At 44.4% G+C, this 23,003-nt stretch overlaps 1 protein-coding gene across 1 annotated transcript in view; it reads left to right on the plus strand.

Moving 5' to 3' along the window:
* Positions 1–22,178, plus strand: part of Wwtr1 (WW domain containing transcription regulator 1) — a 119,704-nt gene extending 97,526 nt beyond the window's left edge. The window contains exons 5-7 of the mRNA XM_048424622.3: positions 13,940–14,058; positions 15,073–15,185; positions 18,691–22,178. Of these exons, the coding sequence (XP_048280579.1) occupies positions 13,940–14,058; positions 15,073–15,185; positions 18,691–18,875 (417 nt within the window). The 3' untranslated portion in view covers positions 18,876–22,178. The remainder of the gene's footprint in view (positions 1–13,939; positions 14,059–15,072; positions 15,186–18,690) is intronic.
* The last annotated feature ends 825 nt before the right edge of the window (positions 22,179–23,003 follow it).

Below are 23,003 nucleotides of genomic sequence, written 5' to 3' on the forward strand. Positions count from 1 at the left end.
GAAGTAGGTGGATCCATGTGAGTTCAAAGGCCAGCGTGGCCTACAAAGTGAGTTCCAGGACAGCTAGAGACCCTGCATCCAAAGAAAAAAAAAATTGTCCTGCTATGGATCCCAGACTGGTATCAAACTTGCTATCTTCCTGCCTCAGCTCCTGAATCCTGGGATAGGGATGTGCCTCTTCGCCTGGCTCAGTCCAGTTAATGTGCGCCATACTATGTACATTCATCTGGTCGACAGGACACTGCTGTGTGTCTTCTGGGGGCTCAGCGTCAACAGGCATGGTGATGCACACCTTCAACCCAGAACTTGGAAGACTGACTCAGAATGCTTGAGAGTTTGAGGCCCTAGAGCTGGGGGTGTGTCTCAGTGGTAGAGTACTTGCCTAGCATGTACTAGTCCCTAGCACAGAGAATTAGAGAGATGGGGTGGCGGGGAGAAGAGGAGGAGGAAGGAGAGAAGGAGAGAGGGAGGGAGAAAGAAAGGGATCCACCTGGCTGAGTTTGAGTCATTTTGCCACTTTAAGGAAATGGTTTCAACTGTTCAAAGAGTGTCCTTGGAAGGGAGCGTGGGAGTGTTATTGGGTAAATACTTTCCCCAAGTTACAGCTGTTATTTTAAACTCTATACATCATTCTATCAATGATAATGTCATGCTGATCAAATACATCTGAGATGAATATTAAGTAAGGAAGACAGCGATTAGGAAACTACAGTGGTGGTTTCCACTCTTAGGACCTAAATCTCTGCTTTCTTGGATGCATCATAATAATGTTTCTTGGCAAAAATAATCATATTATTGCTTTCCATTTCTAGATATTTCTATTTAGTGAGCAAGTCTTTTTTTTTTTTTTTTTTTTTTTTGGACTCAGGGTGTCTCTGTGTAGCCCTGGTTGTCCTGGAACTTACTCTGTAGACCAGACTCACCTCAAATTTACAGAGATGTCTCTGCCTCTGCCTCCCAAGTGTTGGGATTAAAGGCGAGCACCACCACCGCCTAGGATATTTCTACTTGGAATTGACCAATTTCTTATTTGGAAATACAATGTGAATTATACAGTATTATGGTCTCATTTATAAGTTCTTCCCAGTTTTGTTTTTCAATGATCTTAAATGGTGATTTTTTGTTTTTTTGTTTGTAATCGCTCTTCTGCCAGGGATGATGTGTTTCTGCTCCTTCCTCTTGTTTAACTCCTTCTTTTGTCCCATCTCCTCCTTTCCCACAGAAGGAATTTCTGAAAAGGGTGGGGAAAAGTGCCCGGGATTGCTTCCTTGAGGCTCACTGTAGGTGCCTTTGAGCCGCAGATACTTTTGATGGTTCATATTACAGAAATGCCAGCATAGTTCCTTCAGTGCTGATCCCTGGCAGCTGGGGAACTTTGTACATTCTAGGGCAGCCCAGTGTGCAGCCCTTCACGTGGCACAGCAAGGCGAAAAGGCTGGCAGTGTTGCTCGGCTCTGACTGTGTGTGTGTGTGTCCAGTTAGGAGACAGGATGGATGGTTTTGGTAGCTTTTTAATTATTATTTTGATACTGGAGTGTAGGGGCGAAATGTCTGGATAGATCTAATAGTCACAGAAGTTTGATCACCCTCCCCCCACCAACCATCATGTTGCCTAGTCGTATGTAATAAGGCCATATGATAATGGCATGGGAGTGTTTTCTGGGAGCATTTCCAGGATATCTTGAATATTATTTTGATGGGCTTCATTTTTTTTAAAAGACATATCTTATTTTACATGTGAATGTTTTGCATGCATGTATGCATATGCACCATAGACATGCCTGGTTCCTTGGGAAGTCAGACGAGGTTATTGGATCCCCTGGAACAGGAATTCACGATGGTTATGAACCACCAGGTGGGTGCACAGGAATTCACGATGGTTGTGAACCACCAGGTGCTGGGAACTGAGCTTGCACCATCTGTGAGAACAGCAAATGCTCTTACTTGCTAAGTTATAACTCCAGCCCCTTGGCAGGCTTTTGTTATTACTGTGTATGTGCACACATGTTGCTCCGAGTACCATTATCAGGAGTCAGTTCTCTCCTTCCCCTGCGGGAGCTGGGGATTGGCCACAGGGGGCCAGGCTTGCTCAGCATGCACCCTTACTCACTGAGTCACACTGCCCATCCCTGATAGCCTTTTTGCCTTCTTCTGGTGATTTGTTATTTGAGTCTTAGCCAGGGTTGGGGTAGGAAAAGACTCAAAGTAAACCAGGTCTTCCATCCACCTGTTCAGGTACTTTCTAGCACCAAATAGGAATTTGTGGTAGAAGGGCCGGTGTTTCCAGATGAGATGTGTGGTTTCTCTGTAACTTCTGTTGGTTTTCTCAGTCTCAGTCACCAGCAGCAGCCTGGACATCCCTTGCTCACTGGGAGGTCTGTAACCTCCCAGCCTGCCTCTCCTGTCTGCAGGAGATCTCTAATGGGACAACCTGTCTTCTCGGGCCCTGTGCTGGTCTCTGCCTCCTCCTGTTATTCTTTTATTAATGTACAGTTTGATGTTGCCCCAGTGGGGAAGCCACGCCTCCACTGTACTGCCTGACCTCCTGGCCTGTACTCTCTGACCGCTGTCCCTGTGTTGTCCTGTGTTACCTCATTGGTGCTAAAGTCGCTCAGGGCATTAACAAAATAGATTTAGGGACAGTGTGATTGCAGTTCTATCGTGAGTTTCCATTGATTCAGGGTAGAAACTTGATTTCCCCTTCTTCCTTTATCTCCTCATTGATTCCCCTAGCCAATATTTATGGAATTGGAGGTAACAGAAAGATAAACAGGGCATGGCTGGCTTTATAGCTTCTGTGGTCACAGAGAAGACGAAGTAACTACTCCCAAGTTGTGTGTCAAAGGGAAAATTAACACCATTACCTCCTTGGGGTCGTAGTGGTTACCTCTTTGACCTTTATTATTGTCCCTGAGCACAAATTCACTTTCTGTGAAAATATTGTATATTCCTTTATCTCTTTCCATTCACTACTCCTCCTGGCCAACAAACTGTCCACCAACTACTAGACTGGAACAAAGTAGCAGTGTCTCCACAGATTCAGCATCCTAACTAGGTGAGGCCTGATGGTAGCAGGCCTCTAATCCAACTGCTTGGGAGGCTAAGGCAGGAGAATTGAGAGGTAGGTAAGGGTGGACTACCAATGGGAGTTCAAAGGCAGTCTGGGTTAGTTATCTCAAAATATGAACATAAAATGAGGGACCTATGAGAGGGAGCACAGGCGCTTGCCCCCAAGCCTGCCAGAAATCACAAGGCAGAAAGAAGCATCTACCACAAGTTCCCCTGATTTCCATGCAGTGCTGTGCATACATGCATAGGTGGAATGCACACACACCATGCACATATACGCTTACACATATAGCCACATGTGTTACACATTCTTCTAAAGGACTCAGGATATGGAATCGTGGTAGATAAGATGCATGACCTTAGGTTTAACCTCCATATCACTCCCTCCCCCGAACTGGGAAAATTTCCTTAAATGTAGTCCCTAAATTTAGCATTGCCTGCTGAAGCAGCAGAATTGAACTTGTCAGGGCCTGCACTGTGGAGAGACTGTTACTATTTCCAAACGAATTCCATACTGTCTTACCCCTATCCTCTCTTTAATTGGACCGTCGGGGAGGCGGGTGAGTAGGAGAATATAACTTGTGAACAAAAATGCTGACTAAGCTTAGCCTTTGGTTTCCAGGGTGACAGGGACACAGAGGGAGGGAGGCAGGCTCAGAATTCTTTTAGCTGGTCTCACAGATTTCGGTCAAGCTTGACAGCCACTGTCGGGGGGGGGGGGGGGGGGAGACAGGCCAGCCGACCAGCTTCACACGGCCATTCCTGATCCACGGTTCCCTAGATATGGACACAGAATTCGGAGTGCTTCTTAGAGGGCTGTTTTATGTCTTGAGGTTTTAAGAGCTTTTTAGGAAAGTTAAAAACATACTTAGCAAAGCATGTAGGGTAGGTAAACAGTGGCCAGTTCGTAGCCTCTGGAACAGAGGTTCTAACTTTTCAGAACCCACGGTGTAGAGTTAGATTTCAGAGTTGGCTAAGGCGTTTGACGGGCTCCTGCCATCCGGCATTCACTACGCACCTCAATCATCTGTAGAGAAATGGCTGTTTAAATTCATTCTTTTATATATGCTCAACAAATGTTCTCATCACACATGTTGGGCAGGGAGCGAGACTGCAGCTTCTATTTCAGTTTCGGGCAAGTGTTGGATTTGTGTAGGAGTTGAGGGCATCTTCTGTGTTCCTTTATTGACCGGTCCCACAGGGGGTGATGGCTTCTGCCTGTGATCTGTGTCAGCCCTTTGGAAGCAAAGGACCGCTGTCAGCTTCAGGGCAGCTTGGTCTACACAGTAAGTATTAGGCCAGCCAGGGCTGCGTAGTGAGACTTTGGAGGTGGGGAGGAAAGAAAGAGTTCCAATTCAAATCTTTTATAAAGGATTCCCCCACCCCTCGTCATAAGTACAATATTTATTTGTCCCTTTAAATAAATACATACATAAATCAAACCTCCTTTTGAAAATAAATCGGGCGTTGTTTTAAAATGGAGGCTCACTTTTCACCAAGGAAAGCTAGACCACAGAGGTATGAGGAAGTACTCCATTTCAGAAATCCACCTCACCTTTTTGCATTCAGTAAAAAGAATGTCTCCATCTTGTCTTTCTGTATGTGATTCTAGGAGAGAGCAGAAACAGACTGTGGACTAACACAGTTTGCTGCGTGCATCTTGAGTTAAAGGAGCTGCAGAGGGCTGTGGATAATAATTACGAACTCACACAAATGTTTTCTCCCAAGTCTCCGAGTTTCAAGTCTGCACTTTTACAGAGACAGTCTGGAAGCTGAGTGTGATGAGGTGTTTCAGAGAGAAGCCCCAGAAAGTGTGGCAGGGAATTTCTAGAATCTCTTGGCTTGGGCTTTAAAAGAGATTGCCATCAGAACACCCAAAGCGTTCTGCTTCTGAAATCCCCCCAGTTTTGACGGTGAGAGACTGAGCTGCGTCTCTGCACTAAAATAACTGTTTAATGGTAGGATTTTAAAATATTGTTTTCGTTGTTCTTTTCTTTTTCTTTTTTTTTCCCCCCTACTCACCCCACCCTTTATAATTAAAACAATCCAGTCTTCCATTTTTGTAGAATTCTGGCTACACACTTCAGTCAAGCTGAGCACCTTCAGAAGGGGTTATTATCATTCCGTTCCCTTTGAAGTACATTCCAGTGAGGGCAGGGGCTGGCTGTTGGGAGGAGCCCTGGGAGCCGCCGAACACAGGGATGCTTTCTACCGCTGTTGACTTTCTTGCCTCTTCTGTTGATTTATTCCACAGGAGAACTGCTGGCCGGTGGGGAAGGAAGCTTGAGGCTCTCTCCCAGAACGCCCTAACTCGTCGGGTGTCTTTCATTACCCCCTCCAGTTAGGCCTTACACCACACAGCCTCCCAGCCATTTCAAATCCACAAACGATTTTTGTTGTTGTTGTCTCAGGGAACTGACAGTTGACCACAAACTCACAGAGATTCCAGAGCCCCTGTTGGACAGAGGTTTTCCATTCCCAACTTTTATGTGGAGGAAAAAAAAAAAAATAACGAAAGCTGGTGGGGAGGGGGTGGGCTGGAGCAGGCCTGCCGTGGCAGCCTTTCAGGACTTTGTGAAACTGGCCTTTAAACTTAAAACTTCTCGAAATGTGGTGTGAATTCCCAGGACTCTAGCCCCACCCATATACATTGAAACGGATCCTAAAACATTTCCAGTGCCATCTTCCTCCAGTTCGTGGAGGGAAAACCGCGCGCTCAGTGCTGTTGAATAGGCTGGTTCATTAAATTTTTTTTTTTTCCTAAACAGGCTGAATGAGGTCATGGGGTTGGTATTTCCATTTTATAGCTGGGAAAACAGGATCAGAGAAATGAAGTAACTTGCCCAAGTCTCATGGCCAGGACTAGGTGAAAGGGTCTGAATTTGAGCCCTGCCAACTTCAGCCCTCACTTCCTTCTTTCTGCTACGCTGTGGACGTTCCCAGAAGAGACTCAGAAGTCAAGCGGCCTGGATGTGGATCCTGGCTCTACCTGTTGTCAGCTGTAGGGGCCTGGGAAAGTCACTTACTCTCTTTGTCCCCCAGTTTCATTAGGAAAATAAATTAACTGGGTCCTGTGTTCAGGCTTTTCATGCAGAAAGCAAAATGCCAAGTCTGGGCTAATACTTCTCTCTCTCCTTCTCCAGCCTTTCGTGACATCCGACACTCCTGTGCATGCATGTCCCACTCTGCTTTTTGATCTTTTCATATTGTCCAACAAGATAGATTTTATAAACCATTTTAATGAGCTGTCAAAAATTTAGTCCAAGGCGCTGGAGAGGTGATTAAGAGCACTGACTGCTTTTCCAAAAAACCCAGAGTTCAAATCTCAGCACCCACATGATGGTTCATAACCATCTAGAACTCTAGACGTCTTGGGCACAGCATACACTTGGTGTATAGACATACATTCGGGGAAAGCACACGTGCACATAATAATAAATAAGAGAGTGTCCTCCAAATTTTTATAGCTATATTCTGACCAAACTGGGATTTGAACCCCTGTCATTCTTATTTTAAAGTCACTTCCCCTGCATTGCATTGTCCTCTCTCTCTCTGTCTCTCTCTGTCTCTCTCTGTCTCTGTCTCTCTGTCTCTCTCTGTTTCTCTGTCTCTCTCTGTCTCTCTCTGTCTCTCTCTCTCTCTCTCTTATGCCAAACTCAGGGCAGATCCAACAGCATTGAATCCTTACCAACTTCTTGAGAGTTCCGTTGGCCAGTAGCCCAGCGAACTGAGAAGCAGGCAGTACCTTAATTGAACTGGTTACAAACAAGACAGTTCTTCCTCGTGCTTGCCCCAGATCTGTGACTGGAGGGATCTTTTGGGTATTAGTAGTTTAAGAGCCATTGTGAGGCTTTGAGTTTTATGCTATCCTGACTCTTCCCAGACCCTGTTTTCTCCAGTGGTCATGCTCTGTGTGACTTGGAACCTGTCTCAAAGCCTGATACACACAGGTTGATGGCACGACAGGGAGGTCGGTTGGAGTACCTTCAGAAGTAGTGATGATCTGGTACTTGAGAACAGCACAAAGCCTAGCCATTGTCTGTTCCCTGTGATGGTCTGCCTGCTCCTCTCCAGACTTGCGGGAAGATGGGGGAAGGGTCTTAGCAACTGTTGCTGAGAACGGTACCTGATGTGTTGGGTTTATTTCGGGTCACGGGTCCAGGTGATACAGTCCAGCTCATCACAGTATGGAAGGCATGGTGGCTGAAGGCACCCGGTCCCACTGTGTCTCGTCAGGAAGCAGAGAGAGACGGATGGAGCACAGCTGGCTTCTCGTTTTCTATGTAGTCGAGGATCCCAGCCCATGAATTGGTACCACCCACCTTTAGGGTACGTCTCTCCACCTCACTTAACCTACATCATTCTCACAGCCCAGAGGCTAATTTAACTGTAGGTGATTCTTCACAAGTGTGTCAGAGGCCTGTCTCCAGGGCCTTCTAAATTCTGTCCAATTGACAGTCCCAGTCAGGTTGGATGCTGGAGGGGTAATAACATTAGGAGAAACCTGAAGATGCTGGGGGAAGCTGTTCTGAGCCCAGCCAATATTAGGCGTGTGTACTTTCGAGGACCAGCTAGGTGCAATCAGTTAGGTGTTTGAAGCTGAAAGTCCAGGAATGTCTTACCCTGATGTGGCTGTAATGGTCTGAAAGAACATCTGGAACGCGGCTGTGTAAGATGGCTGTTAAAGGTGGGTAGGATGTGTCTGGGGGACGAGAGACCTGACAACTGAGTTGTGGAGAAATCAAAGGCCTGTCTTAGAGGCCTGGGAGGGTTAGAGGGAAGTGACAGGACTGGTGGGGCCTCTGAGTAGGCCTGCTTCTCTAGAATGGAAGCGGGAAATAGAGGCCCGCTCCTCTAGAACGGAAGTAGGAAATAAAACAACCGTAGGTTGTAGTGTGGCCCTCAGTTCTCACCAGCTGTCCACCTGGGTTAGTTTGCTTTTCTGCTGTAATGAAACGTGGACCAAAAGCAACTCATTATCCATCCTTTAGGGAAGCCATAGCTGGAACTCACGGTAGGAACCTAAGTTCCACTTGACTCGTCAGCTTGCTTTCTTATGTAACCCAGGACCACCCCAGGGATGGCACTGCCACATCTGTCATTAATCAAGGAAATGCCCGGAGGGTGTGCCTGTAGGCCAGTCTCATGGAGGCAATCTCCTCTTCCCAGGTGACTGTGATTTGTGTCAAGTTGACGTAAGCTGACCTAAGCTGACCGGCACACCTGCTTAGACTAGAGAAGCTGATCATTAGTGCTGAGTGCTTTTCTTGGTCTAGGTAAAGTTGGATGTTTGCCTTGGCGCTCATAGAAGGGTCGTGGGTGTCACGTGACTGTCAGTCCTACTGATCTAAACTTTAATTTTATGTCTAAATTTATTAAAAGACGACAACAATAGTTAACTACAAAGCTTCACAGCCTCCTGTTTTCATAAGGACAGGCTGGTGAGAAGCTGTTTTTAGCCTTTGGTGTTGTATTTGCCCACCCCCAAATTTGTGGGCAGATACGGGGGGAATTTTTTTAATTTTCAAAGCGGTAGTGTCTTACTTGGGTTTCTGTTGCTATGATAAAACACCACGCACCAAAAGCAATTTGGGAAGGACAGGGTTTAGTGCATCTTCTGGTGTCCATCGCTGAAGGCGGTCAGGGCAGGAGCCGACAGGCAGGAGCTGGAGGAGGCCTGCTTTCTTGTGCAACCTAGGACCATCTGTCTGGGATAGCACGGCCCCCAGTGAGCTGGGCTCTCTCACAACAATTATTAATCAAGAAAATTCTCTCCAGTCTTGCTTACAAACTGTCTGATGGGAGCAATTTCTTCAGTGAGATTCCTCTTTTCAGATAATTTACCGTGCGCCAAAGTTGAAAGAAAACCAAATCAGAACACAACAGCAGAAAACCTGGCAGGTGGAATTTTTAGAGTTGTCAATGGTCAGTGTAGAACTATTATATTATAAAATGTAACTCTTAACCATTCTATAGTTAAAACTAATTTTAGGCAATGTAGGTTTATAAATGCGCCCCCCCCCCAATGTTTTCTTAGTCTTATAATGGAGCCCAGGGCCTTGGCTTGTTAGGGGACTGCTCTACGGCTAATGTGCTTATTGGGGCTTTTAACCTGTGCTTTTGAGATCGGTACAGGAACACACACACGGTGCAGTGACAGCCAGCCGTCTAGGTACAGGAACACACACACGATGCAGTGGCAGCTAGCTGCCTATGCTCTCCTGACATCTCTGTCCTCATGGCCGCCCCTTGCACACGTGGTTTTATTATCCCTGTGGGGAAATGACAAACTTGTGAAATAACTCACTGAGGACAGCAGGGCTGGGACTCAGTTCCTAGTATTGGGTGCCCCTGTTTCTGCCACTGGCCGTTTAGCCCTGTTCATTTTGTGGTAGGACACAGGGAGAGGATTCAGGTTCACCAAGGGGACCGTGGGCCTGGCTGGTTAAGATGCATATAGACTCCCTTAAGGCAGGCAGTGCTGGCACATGCCTTTAACCCCATTACTCAGGAGGCAGAGGCAGGTGGAACTCTGTGAATTCAAGGTCAGCCTGGTCTGTAGAGCAAGTTCCAGGACAGCCTCCAGGAGTCTTCTGAAAAACAAGAGCAAAAAAAGATGTATATAGACTCGTTTGTGGTTAAAGGTGTGAAATTTTTTTCTTATTTTTTGTTACTAGCATAATTTAAAATGTTTCTATTTGAATATGTACTATTTCTCATTGACTTAGTATTTTTTCTTTTAGTATCTACTGCATAGCTAGCGTGGTTACGGGGAGTGGGGTATAGGCATGCGTAGCGACGAAGGTCCCTTCCTTGGTGGAATTTAACATTCCATTGGGGAGGACAAGATAAAACATAAAAGTTGCTGTGAAGAAAATAAATCCAGGTTAAGAGACAAACGGGTAGGGCTGGAGAGATGGCTCAGCAGTTAGGAGCACCAACTGCTCTTTCACAGGACCCGGGTTCAATTCCCAGCAACCCCACATGGCAGCTCACAACTGTTTGTAACTCCAAGATCTGACACCCTCACACACCTGCAGGCCAAACACCAATGCACAGAAAAACAAATAAACAGGCAAACAGACAAACACATAAGTAGGGAGTTGGACAGTGATGGGAGTGGGGGTGCTCCTTTAGACAGTGGCAGGAGGATGTGTCTGAGAAGTGGCATTTGTAGGTTAGTAAGGGAAGGAAATGGATGTTTGAGGGAAGGTCTCAGAATCGTGTTCCAGACAGAGGGAACAGTTGCACAGATTCAGGAGGTGGAAGCAACCGCAGAGGCGGATGCTAAGCCTGGGAGACCATGAGTTGTCAGGGTGGAGTGTGCGTAGATGCCTGGACTACAGAAATGTGCCTTCACTGTCCTTTCCGGTGGAGCAGGGGAGGAAGTAGAAGTCTGCCTTGTGTTTAGCTGCTCTTTGAGATGATCTCTGACCCAAGAATGGTCCTACAGGAATCTTAAACAGGTCATTGCATTGTTAATAATAAATGATCCGATTTATTTATTTATTTTTTTTAAAAAGCCATTAGGGTTAAGACACTCCTTGTGGTCTCTTGCGTTTTCTTAGTCATTTGAGGGAGGCAGAAAACATGGTCCGGTGTACCCTCTACCGGCAGAATGTAGCATTTCCTCTTTTGGTGATCTGGAGATTGGCATCAGTTAGGATGCAGTGCCGAAGTGGGATAGCACTTCTCTTGGATCTGAAATACAGAGAATAGACGAGAAACGGCAGTGAGCATTTCCCTTAGCGTGCTACATATTCTTCTTTATATAGTCTTTAATTTTTTCCCCTCGGTTAGCATACAAAGAAACAGATTTCACTGTGACATTTCCACACATATATATTGTTACGCTTTTTTCTTATTCACCGTCACTATCCTCCGCCATCTTTCTTCTTCCCCTTACAATTATCTCCTCCTTCCCTCCCAATAGTTCCCTTTCCCGATTTTAAATAGCGTTTTTGCTATGGTTTTTTTTTTTAATTTTTTGTGTGTGCGAGCACACTTGTGCCATGGTGCACACATGGAGGGCAGCTATCAGGAGCTGATTCTCTCCACTGTGCTGAGGTAGAGTTTCTCGACATTTCTGCAGGGCTCTGTGTTCCAGGCAACTCTCCTGTCTCTGCCTCCCATGCACACCACTTCACCTGCTTTTTTATTGTTTTTAAATGTGGGTTCAAGGACCTCATCAGGCTTTTATAGAAGTGCTTGCACCCACGGAGCTGCCCTGCTGCCCCCTCCTTTCTTGACATATGTTATGGAGGTTTTTAAATTTTATTTATATGTTCTGCCACAAGCAAGCACATTTTTTTTTTTACCTATTTGAAATATTCTATGGGTAAGCAAGTTAAATAAAAATGAACATTTCATGGAACTGTAAGAAATGCAGTTACCTTGTAAACTTGGGTGTGGGTGTGTGTGTGTGTGTGTGTGCGCGCGTGCATGTGTGTCCAGGCCAGTGCTTGATGCCAAGTGGCTTCCTCAGTTGCTTTCTGCCTTGGTGTTTGACACAGAGATTCTCTTTCACTGGACTGGGCTTACTGATTCTGCCTGACTAGCCATGGGGCTCCAGGGATCACCTGTCTGTGCCCCCTCCTCCCCCAGATCTTGTGTTACATGCGTGCACTGCTGACTCAGCTCTCCACAGGCAGTAGGAAGCTGAACTCAGGTAGGTCTCTGTGCTTGTGTGACAGGTACCTTTAAGCCATGTCCTCAGCCCCTGCTATAACCTTTTGTGTTTATAAAAGGGTATTGATTACTGGACAGAGTGGCACCATCCGTGATCCCAGCTCTCAAGAGGCTGAGGCAAAAGAATCAAAAGTTCAGGACCAGCCTAGGCAACGTATTGAGACTCTGTCTCTAAAAAGAGAGGGGATGAGGTTCAGGTGGACAAGAAACAAAAAGGAGTTTGTTTTTATACTTATTCTGAATAATCGAAGAATAAAATGTCAGTTAAATAGATATTTTTGAGTAGGAAGATATTAGCTAAAGGATTCTTGTATCTGCTAGAATGTAAATCGTGACCGTTGTTTTCACGCCGAGGTTCACAGCAAACTAGTGCTCGTAACAGTTTGTGGTGGCTCACGTTTCCTCATCCCTGGTTCACGTTTTCTACATGAGACTTTGTTGGATAATAAAGTTTCTAGACATGTCAGAACAACTATAAGAAAGTAACTTGATTGTTCTGGATCAATTTTTGTTTGCTTTTTTGTGTGTATTATTGAGTTTTGAAACACATTAGTTAAGGATTCAAATTATTTGCCTCTCAAAATAAAGAGAAGTGAACCAGGGGTCCTTTTCTTGCCCGGTTATTTTATTTCTGCTCATCACGAGGGCAGTTTCTTAATATCTATCTATCTATCTTTCTTTCTTTCTTTCTTTCTTTCTTTCTTTCTTTCTTTCTTTCTCTTTCCTTTTTCTTAATTTTTTGAAGACAGGTTTTGTCTAACAGTTTCCTTCCTTCCTTCCTTCCTTCCTTCCTTCCTTCCTTCCTTCCTTCCTTCCTTCCTTCCCTCTCCCTTTGGTTTTTCCTTTCAGAGTTTGTCTGTCTGTCCTGGAACTTGCTCTGTAGAGCAGACTGGCCTTCCTTGTGTGGGATAAAAGGTGGCACGTGCCACCATGCCCAGCTCAATGCAGGTCCCTCCCAGTCAGCCCTCTCAGGGTTGGTCAGAGTCATGCCTCCTTTGAGGTAGTAACCACGCAGCAACCGACAGTTTTCCAGGGTCACTGCCCAGACCGCAGTACTTTGAACCATCACATGAAGAGCTGAACGATCCTGCAGCTCAGATAGCTGGAATGTTCCATTTGTCATTGTGTGGTTTAGGGACTTTAAGGCTGTGAGATCAATGACTTCAGTTTGAAAATGAGAAACCAATAAGCATAAATATGGACCCAACCTTGGTTTTGGATGTAAGCAGAAACATCTGAGAGTATTCTTCTGGAAATCGCCATCAGCTTGAAATGCGTCTGATACCTGGTCATTTCTGCCTGGAGTGTGTCACTGCAGTCAGGTTCATAACACTTTGTACTTATTCTTCTTGCTATTAATGCTAGCTTAAAAAAATCCACAACCCATCAAACATCTAGTTGTCTGTGGGATTTGGTTTGGAACTCCAGTTTCCCCTAGCTGTAGTCAATATTGTTATGATTGTGTGTATATGTGAGTGTGTATGATGTCTGTACATAAGAGCAGGCATACTTATGCCAAGATTTGTATGCAGAGGTTAGAGGACCATTTTGTGGAGTCGATTCTCCCTGTCCACCCTTATGTGTTACACCCTGGAGATTTAATTCAAGGTCTAGGCTTCCACAGTAAGCACCTTTACCCACTGAGCTCTGATACGATATTTATTTATTTTGTACCAGTACATCCATGATGAGCATCCAGATGGCGGTCAGAGAACCAACTTGTAGAAGTTGGCTCTTCCACTGTGCAGATCCTGGGAAAGGAACTTGGGTTGTCAGGCTTGGTGGTAAATGCGTAAATGCGTATGCTGACAGAGCCACCTAGTGACCTGATCTATCTATCTATCTATCTATCTATCTATCTATCTATCTATCTATCTATCTATCTATCTGCAAATGGTCTAACTGGTTGTCTTATTCATCTGGTGATTAACAACAGCTGCTAAGTGTAATTTTATTTAAGGGTCTAAACCTCCCATTCACACTGGCATGTAAACAGGAGAGATAACGGGAGTATGCTAGTCCAGGGCTGTCTGGGGAGAAAGAATGCTAACCTCCCGATGGCCTTGACCTACTAAAATAGGCACAAAACTTTTTGTGTTCGGTGAACAGTCTTCATATGAATTGTATTACGATGCAACCCTTCGTGACAACTGACTGACACCCTTTCCCTCCGACTCTGTAGGAAGCTGCCCTCTGCAGACAGCTCCCCATGGAGGAGACCATGGCCTCTGTCAACCCGCCTGCCATGACCACAGATATGAGGTCCATCACCAACAACAGCTCAGATCCATTCCTCAATGGGTAAGTTCACACTGGGGACCACTGACTTTTGCTTTCTTACCTATGGTTTAGGCTGTGTGTGGGGGTTTGTTTGCGTGGAGAAGGGGCAGGGTTTTTCAGGGATGGGGAGAGGGGGGAGAGCTGACAGAAGAAAGAAAAAGGAAGCTTTTAGAAAACATCTCAGTTTCAAAACCTAGTCGCATGACATGGAGTTTATTCAGTCAGTGATTTGCATACGAGGGTGGGGTTCAAACTTAAACAGTGCGATCTGGTAATCACTTGCAAGAGTCTTGACGGTCCTGGGAGGAAGGATGAGGTTAAAAGCATACTGTGGCAAATAGAACAAGTAAATTCAGAGGTACTTATGGGGAAAGCTAAGTAAGGTTTCAAAGTTCAGCTAATAGTGTTAATTTTCTGCTGTGCTGTATTTTAAAGACTAGAAAAGTAGAAAGAAAACTAAGGTAGCCGCCATCCAGGCTTGCTGTATGCCACGCGCTGTTTGAGCCCCTCTCCACCACCACCAGGTTTATTTCTTCCCTCCGTTCTCTCCCCAGGCGCAGCCACACCTCGGAAAGTGGTGTGTGGCCACCCCAGGGAACTTAGCTATTTTTCCGGAACCCTTTCCCCCAGCCTCTTGAGTGTTGGGACTGTAAGCATGGACCACCATGACTGGCTATATACATACTCCTTTTATCATTAATGTGTATTTCTATGAGCGTTATTCAGCACTATTTTTCTCGGTTTTAATATTTCACATAAGTAGAATAGGGCTCAAACGGTTATTTTGAGGCAAGGAAATCAACACCCATGTATATGGTGAGTAACCAGTTTTATTTGCATATAATTTTATTTGCATATAATTAATATATTTAGCATATAATTACTTAAGATCAGTTATATGTTTCAAAATTTAAAGGTCTGGTAGCATTTTCTCCCTCTCACTGCCTGAGTTCTGTGACTGCGTTCTAACTGTGATGTTTATTTACTCATGTTAAGGTCTCCACTTTTTTTCCTTTCTTTCTTTCTCCTCTACAGAGGACCCTATCATTCAAGGGAGCAGAGCACAGACAGTGGCCTGGGGTTGGGGTGCTACAGTGTCCCCACAACTCCAGAGGACTTCCTCAGCAACATGGACGAGATGGAAACAGGTGGGCACACAGCCTTCGAATATCTGCAGTGTGTTTCCGTTTTTAGATTGTCTCCTTGGTTATTGCGAGCCGCAAATCCATTGGGAAACAAACCCTGGACATAGAATGCCAGCTAAAAGCCCACTCAATCCACAGGCACTACTGCTACAGAGCAGACTTCTCAGAGTTTATGCAAATATGGCTTCATATCAGCGTGGGCTTTTTAAGCCCACCCCCATCCTTTTGGTATTGCCCTTTCCTCTGAACCATCCTGTACTTACCTGGAGTGGGGGTGACTGTGCTGTACCCCCTTTTTAGTTGTAACGAATACTCCACTCTTTCTACTGGGATTTAGACTATTTTTGGTTCTCTGAGCATGCTGATCTTTTTGTGTTACTTTCTGGTTTGGGGAAGGATTGACAGTAGGTGTGTAACTAAAAGCTCAGAGGGTCCTAATTGTCAGCGCCAATTTCTAACATAACTCCCTCCTTCAACAATTGGCAAGAAGATACAAGGTTGACTTTTTAGACCCAGCGTGTGCATCCTATAAATATGTCTGAACTATTGACGCTGTCATCTGCTAAGTTTACATTTGAGAACTGCATGATTGAGGGGGAAGAAACTGGAGGGCTGGAGAGGTGTCTCAGTAGCTAAAGCACTGGCTGCTCTTCCAGAGGACCACGCTTCAATTCCCAGCACCCTCATAGCAGTTCACAGTTGCCTGTAACTCCGGTTTCAGGGGATTCAACACCCTTACTCAGACTCACATGCAGGCAAAACACCAATACACATAAAGTAAAAAGAAATAGTTTACACTTTAGTGTTGGGACACATAGTATTTAGCTTTCCTTTTCTTTTAATTTTGAGGCAGGGCCTCTCTATGTTCTCTGGCTGTCCTGGACTGTGAAATGTAGACCAGACTGACCTTGAACTCAAAGAGATCCACCTGCCTCTGCCTCCCAAGTGCAACAGTAATAGCAATTAAAGGGGTGCACCACCATCCCCAGCTCACATATATAGCTCCTTTGTGTCTTGCTAGCAAAGCCCCAAAAAAACCAGTGTGCATATATGCTCTGTGTAGATGCCTTTGCCGTTTCTCTTCTATTGTTCATGACAGAGAAGCTGTTGTTGGACTGGAGCGATGGTTCAGCCCCAGATATACTGGAGTTCCACATGCATTTATATGTGCAGAAGCACTCAGGCACAGGTACAGCTGCCGTGTGCTGCTTGCTGGGAGTCTAAACTGTTGCTCTGAACACCTGACTCATAGCCAGGTTTGCAGTGCAGCGCTGCAGAAGGGCAGGATGCTGGAGCAGCACCTGCAGGTCTTGCAGACCTACAGCAGTAGATGGAGGCCATAGTGAGGTGTTACATAGTATTTTGCACTGTTGCCGTATTCAGTTTATTACATCACTTCTCCTCCCTACCCCTTCCATCTTTTCATAGGCCTGTGTGTCTGTGTGATTTATTTTGCTTCCTTGAAATAGCCTCATGAGGTGGCTCCTTCCTGTGTTGTTTACTTTTCTCTTTTAAACTCCGGGAATCCTGTAAGGGTAAAAAGTGAAATTAAATAAGGTGAGAGGGTGGGTACCTCAGGAGACATTAAAAGGCTACACTCTCTCCTGTAGGTTTGTAAAATAATGTCCACTGGGTAAATGGGGGAGTGTTTTTGAAGCCATAATACACAATTAAATGGTGTCTTGAAAAAACAGTGGCAACTTTCAGCCCGAGTTGAATCTTTGTTTCTCAGTCCCTGGTAACAGTGTTCTCTAGGGACACTCTGTGGGCCTCAGCCTCTCACCGGTGAAATGAGACTAGTGTCGCCACCTCTGTTCCTCCGCCCAAGAAGGGTACTGATCAAGTGGATTTGATAAACACTGTGGTTCCTATTAATCTGCTTAAATGAGTGTCATCTCATTGAGTTCAGGGTCACTCCTGCGAGGTGTTTGCAGGAAATGGGCATACACTGTTAAAGAGAATCAGTCTTGTAATATTTAGTAATACTTAGTCATTAGCTGAGGAGGGGCTGAGGGCAGGCAGAGCTTGCAGGTGGCTAGAAAAGATTGTTCAGTCTGCCAGTCACATTGACCACTTGCCAGGAGCAAGCTGACTGAGAACCCTCCCCCTTTGCAATGAGCACACACAGCTGGACTTGTGTGAAGATGGAACCAAGGGATATTAACATGGTAAATAAAGGCTACACAGTCATTTCTCCTTCCAGAATGTTCCATGAAAACCACACCCCTGGAAGAATTGACGCCCCTCCCCCTTTTATCCTAAGTAGCTTAAGTGGTGAACTTCAGTAGCTAAAATGACAAGGACTAAAAAAACCACAAGGACATTGTAGAGCTACTGCCATAAGAAATGCTGTGAGATTGTTAACCTTGATGAAGAAGCATGACTGTCAACTCATGCTTTCATTTCTGGTGAAAAAGAATTTGAAGAATTTTTTTTTTTAAAAAAAAGAGATTTTGTTTGACTAAAATATGTGTTTTCAAGAATTAGAAGATCGTAATGATATTTTGAACTTTTAAATTTTTGTGCATGTGTGTGCCCGCGTGAGTTTACGTGTACCATGTGAGCAGGCGTCTTGAGGCCAGAGGACATTGGACTTTTTGAGGTTGCAGTTCCAGGGGTTTGTGGGCCACAATGCGGGTGTTTGAGCTCAGTACCTCTGCTGACCGACCACTGAGCCATCCCTTCAGCTTCTGTAATGATAACTTTAGTAGACAGATGGCACGGCCTTAAATATGGCACCTTTGTTGCTTCTTCCCAACGTATGCAGGAGACCCAGGAGATCAAATGGGAATGAGACAAATTAAGCGTGCCTACGGTCATATAGTAAAAGACCCGTCGAATGATATCAGGTCTCCATGTAGTTCCTCTCATAATACTGTTATGTAAAGCAAATATTCTCAGTCAGATTCCCAGATGCTTACCTTTCTAGCATTTTCCTCCACCATGTCCTGCAGAACTCTAGCCTTACTGGAGTAAACAGTCTTCCAAAACAGGTTGAGGTCGCTAATGTGGTGTCCGTGGGCATGAAAATGTGGGTTATGTTAGCACTTGAACTATTCTGCCCCCTTCTCAAGAACTTATAAGAAAAGGCTGGAGAGATGGCTCCATGCTTAAGAGCCCTGGCTGCTCCTCTAGAGGACATCGGCTCGAGTCTCACTGCCTACATGATGGCGCATCACTGTCTGTTTCTCTAGTCCTGTGGATACACTTATACTCTCTCCTGGTCTTCTCAGGCACACATGTGTTGCATAGACAAAACATGCAGGCAAAATACCCATATAAAATAAAATGTAGCCGGGCATAGTGGCACACACCTTTAATCCCAGTACTCAGGAGGCAGAGGCAGGTGGATTTCTGTGAGTATGAGACCAGCATGGTCTCTACATAGTGAGTTCCAGGAAAGCCAGAGCTACATAGTGAGATCCTGTCTCAAAGATAACAACAAAGAAACAAACAAAATTTTAAAATTTTGAGAAGGGAGTAACAACTGTCCTTCCTTCTATTACAGGAGAAAATGCAGGTCAGACGCCCATGGCCGTCAATCCCCAGCAGACTCGCTTCCCTGATTTCCTTGACTGCCTTCCAGGAACCAACGTTGACCTAGGGACTTTGGAGTCTGAAGATCTGATCCCCCTCTTCAATGATGTAGAGTCTGCTCTGAACAAAAGCGAGCCCTTTCTAACCTGGCTGTGATTGCTCCCATGGTAATGTGTTGCCGCTGTGACCTGACCTTTCCTGGGCCTCGTGGAACAAGCGAGAGGGAGTGAAGCAGGTCCACAGATGCACTGCTCTCGGCCTCCATACTCACACTCCTGGTCCATGCAGCCAGCTAATCATTGCCTGGGTTTGACTTACAAGAACTTAAGTTACACATAAATAAACATTCTCTTTATTTTCTGCCAGCCTGCATTTCCGTGACAGATAGTGCAGAATTGATTATACAGAATAACTTCTTAAAAATCCCTGTTACCCTTTGGCTTAGCTTTATAGGTATTAGCTAAAATTCACATGTCAATTGATTCTAAGCCATAAAAGCTGACCCCAGGCAGTGAATTCTGACTGGCAGCTTGGTCCAAGAAACGTGCAAGAAGACCCAATTTGCAGTTTCAAAAACTGTACTGATAACTCTAGTAACAAATGCTTTAAAACTTATTTAACTTGATCTTAAAAAAAAAATCATTGTATAGATAGTAAATTTCTGTTGTGTGGAACACGACGCAGTTTGGAATCCATGCTGGCTCTGATGTCTACTCTCATTCTGTATTTACAAAGGCACAGAGTCCTAATGTCACCACCCTTTGTCATTTGACTGCAGAGCACCCAGCGGCTCGGCCTTACGTGCAGAAGGGCCACTGCGATATTTGTCACAGGTCTTGCATGACCGGTCGTGTGAAAGAGACCAGTTTGGTACTAAGATGAACAGTTATGAAGCCAAACTATTTTTTTTTTAATTGCAACCTGTATTCTTTGCAAAATGCAGCTTGGAATTTGATGTTTGTGTTATGAAACACTGTCATTTTGTGGCTTATGACAAAGGGCCGCCGAATGTTTTTTGATGAATCAGTGGCAACTATTTTTGTCTTTTGACCTATTCTGAAAACATCAGGCCAGCATAGATCTCAGCCTGACGACACACAAAGTAGCTGTTGCATTTTGCACTCTGAGGCACTGTCAATTCTGCTTTCGAGGTTTCAAGCGCTTAAAATGATCCTCTCTGTAGAAGTGTTTGAAGAATGAAACAGATGTCTGACTGTGTACACAGAAAGGCCTTGACAGGACATGTCGTCTAGATTTGTGCTTCTGGGCGGAGTAAAATTGATTCCTAAGTATGTTATCCTAGCTAACCCCTTTGCTAAGTTGGTACAAAAAGGCATAAGATATGTACTCAATACCTCTTATGTAACCAACTTTTTTTTTTTTTTTATTAGCTCTTAAGGACTGAGAGCATCATGTTCATTTAGCAGGCGGTCTGCCCGCACTAGCAATGAAGTCCTTAGCTCTTTATTATTTTGAACTGACATTATTTATAGTGTATGAATTTAATCTCCTTTTTTATTTTTTTGAAAGACAACAAGAATCCGAGAGGAAACTTTCAGTGTCCATGAGGGTGAGGGCTTTGTTGTTGAGGATCTTGAATGAGATCCCTTTGGTCCATTGGAATATAGGTACACAGAGTACACTTGGTCGTGGTGGGAAGAGGCAAGTGAAAGGTCAGAGACGAAGCTGTGGAATATGCCAGAAAGGCCAGTCGATGGGAAATGAGCCAGACTCATCAGAACCCCTCAAAAGCAAGGCAAGCAAGACGGGTGAGAAGTGCCCTCGAAGAACAAAGCAATTTTCTCTCAGCCTTTGTACCAAAAGACCCTGCTGTCAGAGAGATAGGGTTAGGGCGCACTTTACTGGCGGGAGGGGCGGAGAGGAGGAAGGGACAGGGCTGTGGTACTCTGGAGCTCTGTCTGCGTGCTTGCTAGACACAGCAGCAGGCAAGAGCATGGGCCACTGTTGCACCCAGCACTCTGAAATGCTTTCTCTTTCCTTGGAAGAGCCCCTGTTAACGCCCAGTTAACTCCTTGCTCTCACTGAGCACTCTGAGAGAGGCGAGTTGGTATTTATGTTGCTACTAGGTTGAAAGGGAGCACTCTTTCTTTATCTCTTTTGTTAGCAAAAATTGCAAAAAGAGTTGTACATTCTTTCTGAGGAAAATCAAAAACAAACCAAAACACAAGGGACCTAACAAAACTCGACAGTGTTACTGTATTTAAAAATATTTTTATACATGCATTTCAGGCTATTAAATGTAAAAAAAAGATACTCTTTTTTTTTAAATAGTTAAATCATTGATGGTTTATGTTGCCAAGTTTTAGAAGCAATTTTATAATACGCTTGTGGCATTATGAAATATTAGAATAATTTTTTAGTAAATTAGTTTAAACCTTTTTAATGAATATAATATTTTTCTAGAATAAAATATGGCCCCTGACTGTTTACTAATAGATAAGCCAGATATAATTTCTGTTGTTTTTAAGACTATAAAATATGGCTTTTTAAAGAGAGCTAAACCTAGAAATCAGAAGTCAGACCTTTTTTTTTTTCGAGTTCTGATTGAACTCAAGACTTCATGTGTTAGGCAAGTGCTTTGCCACTGAGCTCCATCCCCAGCCCTAAGAACAATCTCTTAGAGGTTCTTTAGGATTACTGTAAGTATTAATAGTCCCCAAGAATTCATAATAAGGTGCTATTCATATACTATCTCATAATATAAGACAACTTGTCAGACTAGCTAGTCTTTCTTCGTCCTAAATCAATACATTTTTACCATATCATCTCCAAATTTTGTCATAGAATAGGCAACTTTAAAAGTTGGATTTAAGAAGAAGCAGCTTTTCCCGATAAGATACACTTTCTTGAAGGATTTCGATGGTGAAAGCATCCTGCCATTTTGTTAGCATTGGGGGTTTCTTTTTTAGGCAGTGTTTCACTGTAGTCTCTAGGATGTAAGATGTATTTCTTTCAGTGATTTCCCCATGTGTGAGAAGCACATAAAACAGAACCAGCTTTAGCCCCCTGGGCACTGCTCAGCAGAAAGGAATGTGCAGGAGGTGGCCTGAAGTGGCCGACGGGGTCACTGAGTGCTGTGTTCTTATAATGCAATTAGAAACAACTTCTGAAAGGACAACTTTTGGGGGAAAAAAAAAACAAGCCATAAAAAAAAAGAAAAAAAAGGAAAGCTATAGATTAATTTAATGGGAAAAGGGTGATTGACAGAGACCATTTCCCTGACACTGTATTATACACGTGCTAATACTTTAACTTAATTTTTTTTTTTTACTTCTACATTTTATCAAATGAGACCTGTGTTGTTGATTTCTAATCCAGTGTGTTCTGCATACAGGAAACATGCAGCCAAATCCATCAAATCAAGCCATTTTATCTGGAGTTTGTTACAGGTTTTAATTCTCAATTCTGTATAAAAAAATAAATACAATTGAACTTCCACTTGGGCCTTTGTCTCTGTCATGTGGTGTGGTTGTTTGCTGGGGGCTTTGGGTAGAAGTAGAGAGGCTTCTATAACCCCTGGCAATCAGTGAGAGAGGCAGGAAGACAGATTCTGTAGGCAAAAATTCTTTTAAAGGTGTGTATTTAACAAACAAACAACAGCCAAACCCTCACCAGCCTTCCAATACCCTCAGCAGAATTATGTTTTTAACAACAGGGTGTGCCTTTTCCCGCTGCTCTAAGTAAACACACTGCGACGTGCTGTCATTAGTTCCGAATCTGGGCTCTCGCTTTACCTGCTCGCTGTATTGGGGGCTAACCCAGCTAACTTGCCACCGCCCCAGAACTGGTCTTATGTGCCAGTTTTAAACAGAGCTTTACAGCTATGTTTCTTCGTCACGTGTTTTCTGTGCTGTGCTGAGGATGAAGTCAGAGTCTTGCACGTGTTAGGTAGATGCTCTACCACCAAGCTGTACCCTCCAGCCCTCTTACTCACTTTTAAGGTTATAAGGCCTTTTTTTAAAAAACAAAAACAGTTCCTTTTTTTTTTTTTTTTTTTGCTTAGCATTAGCATGGCATTGCTAATGCATATTGAGCATGCGCTACACACTGACCACTTGCAGAGCACTGAAGCAGATTGTCCAGTGCCATCTCTAAGTCTCTTTCCAGCGATGCCACTTTTTTCTAAGTCTCTTTCCAGCGATGCCACTTTTCTCACATGGCTGCAGATGACGGTGTCACTGTGTGAAGCAGTTAATTCACACAGGGTCATGCAGTACACAGCCAGTGTCTGGGAGCCTCTCTTCCTGCCGTGCTTTGGTATTT

The sequence above is a fragment of the Myodes glareolus genome, chromosome 20, assembly GCF_982192425.1.
Source record: "Myodes glareolus chromosome 20, mMyoGla1.1, whole genome shotgun sequence".
Lineage (NCBI taxonomy): Eukaryota > Metazoa > Chordata > Mammalia > Rodentia > Cricetidae > Myodes > Myodes glareolus.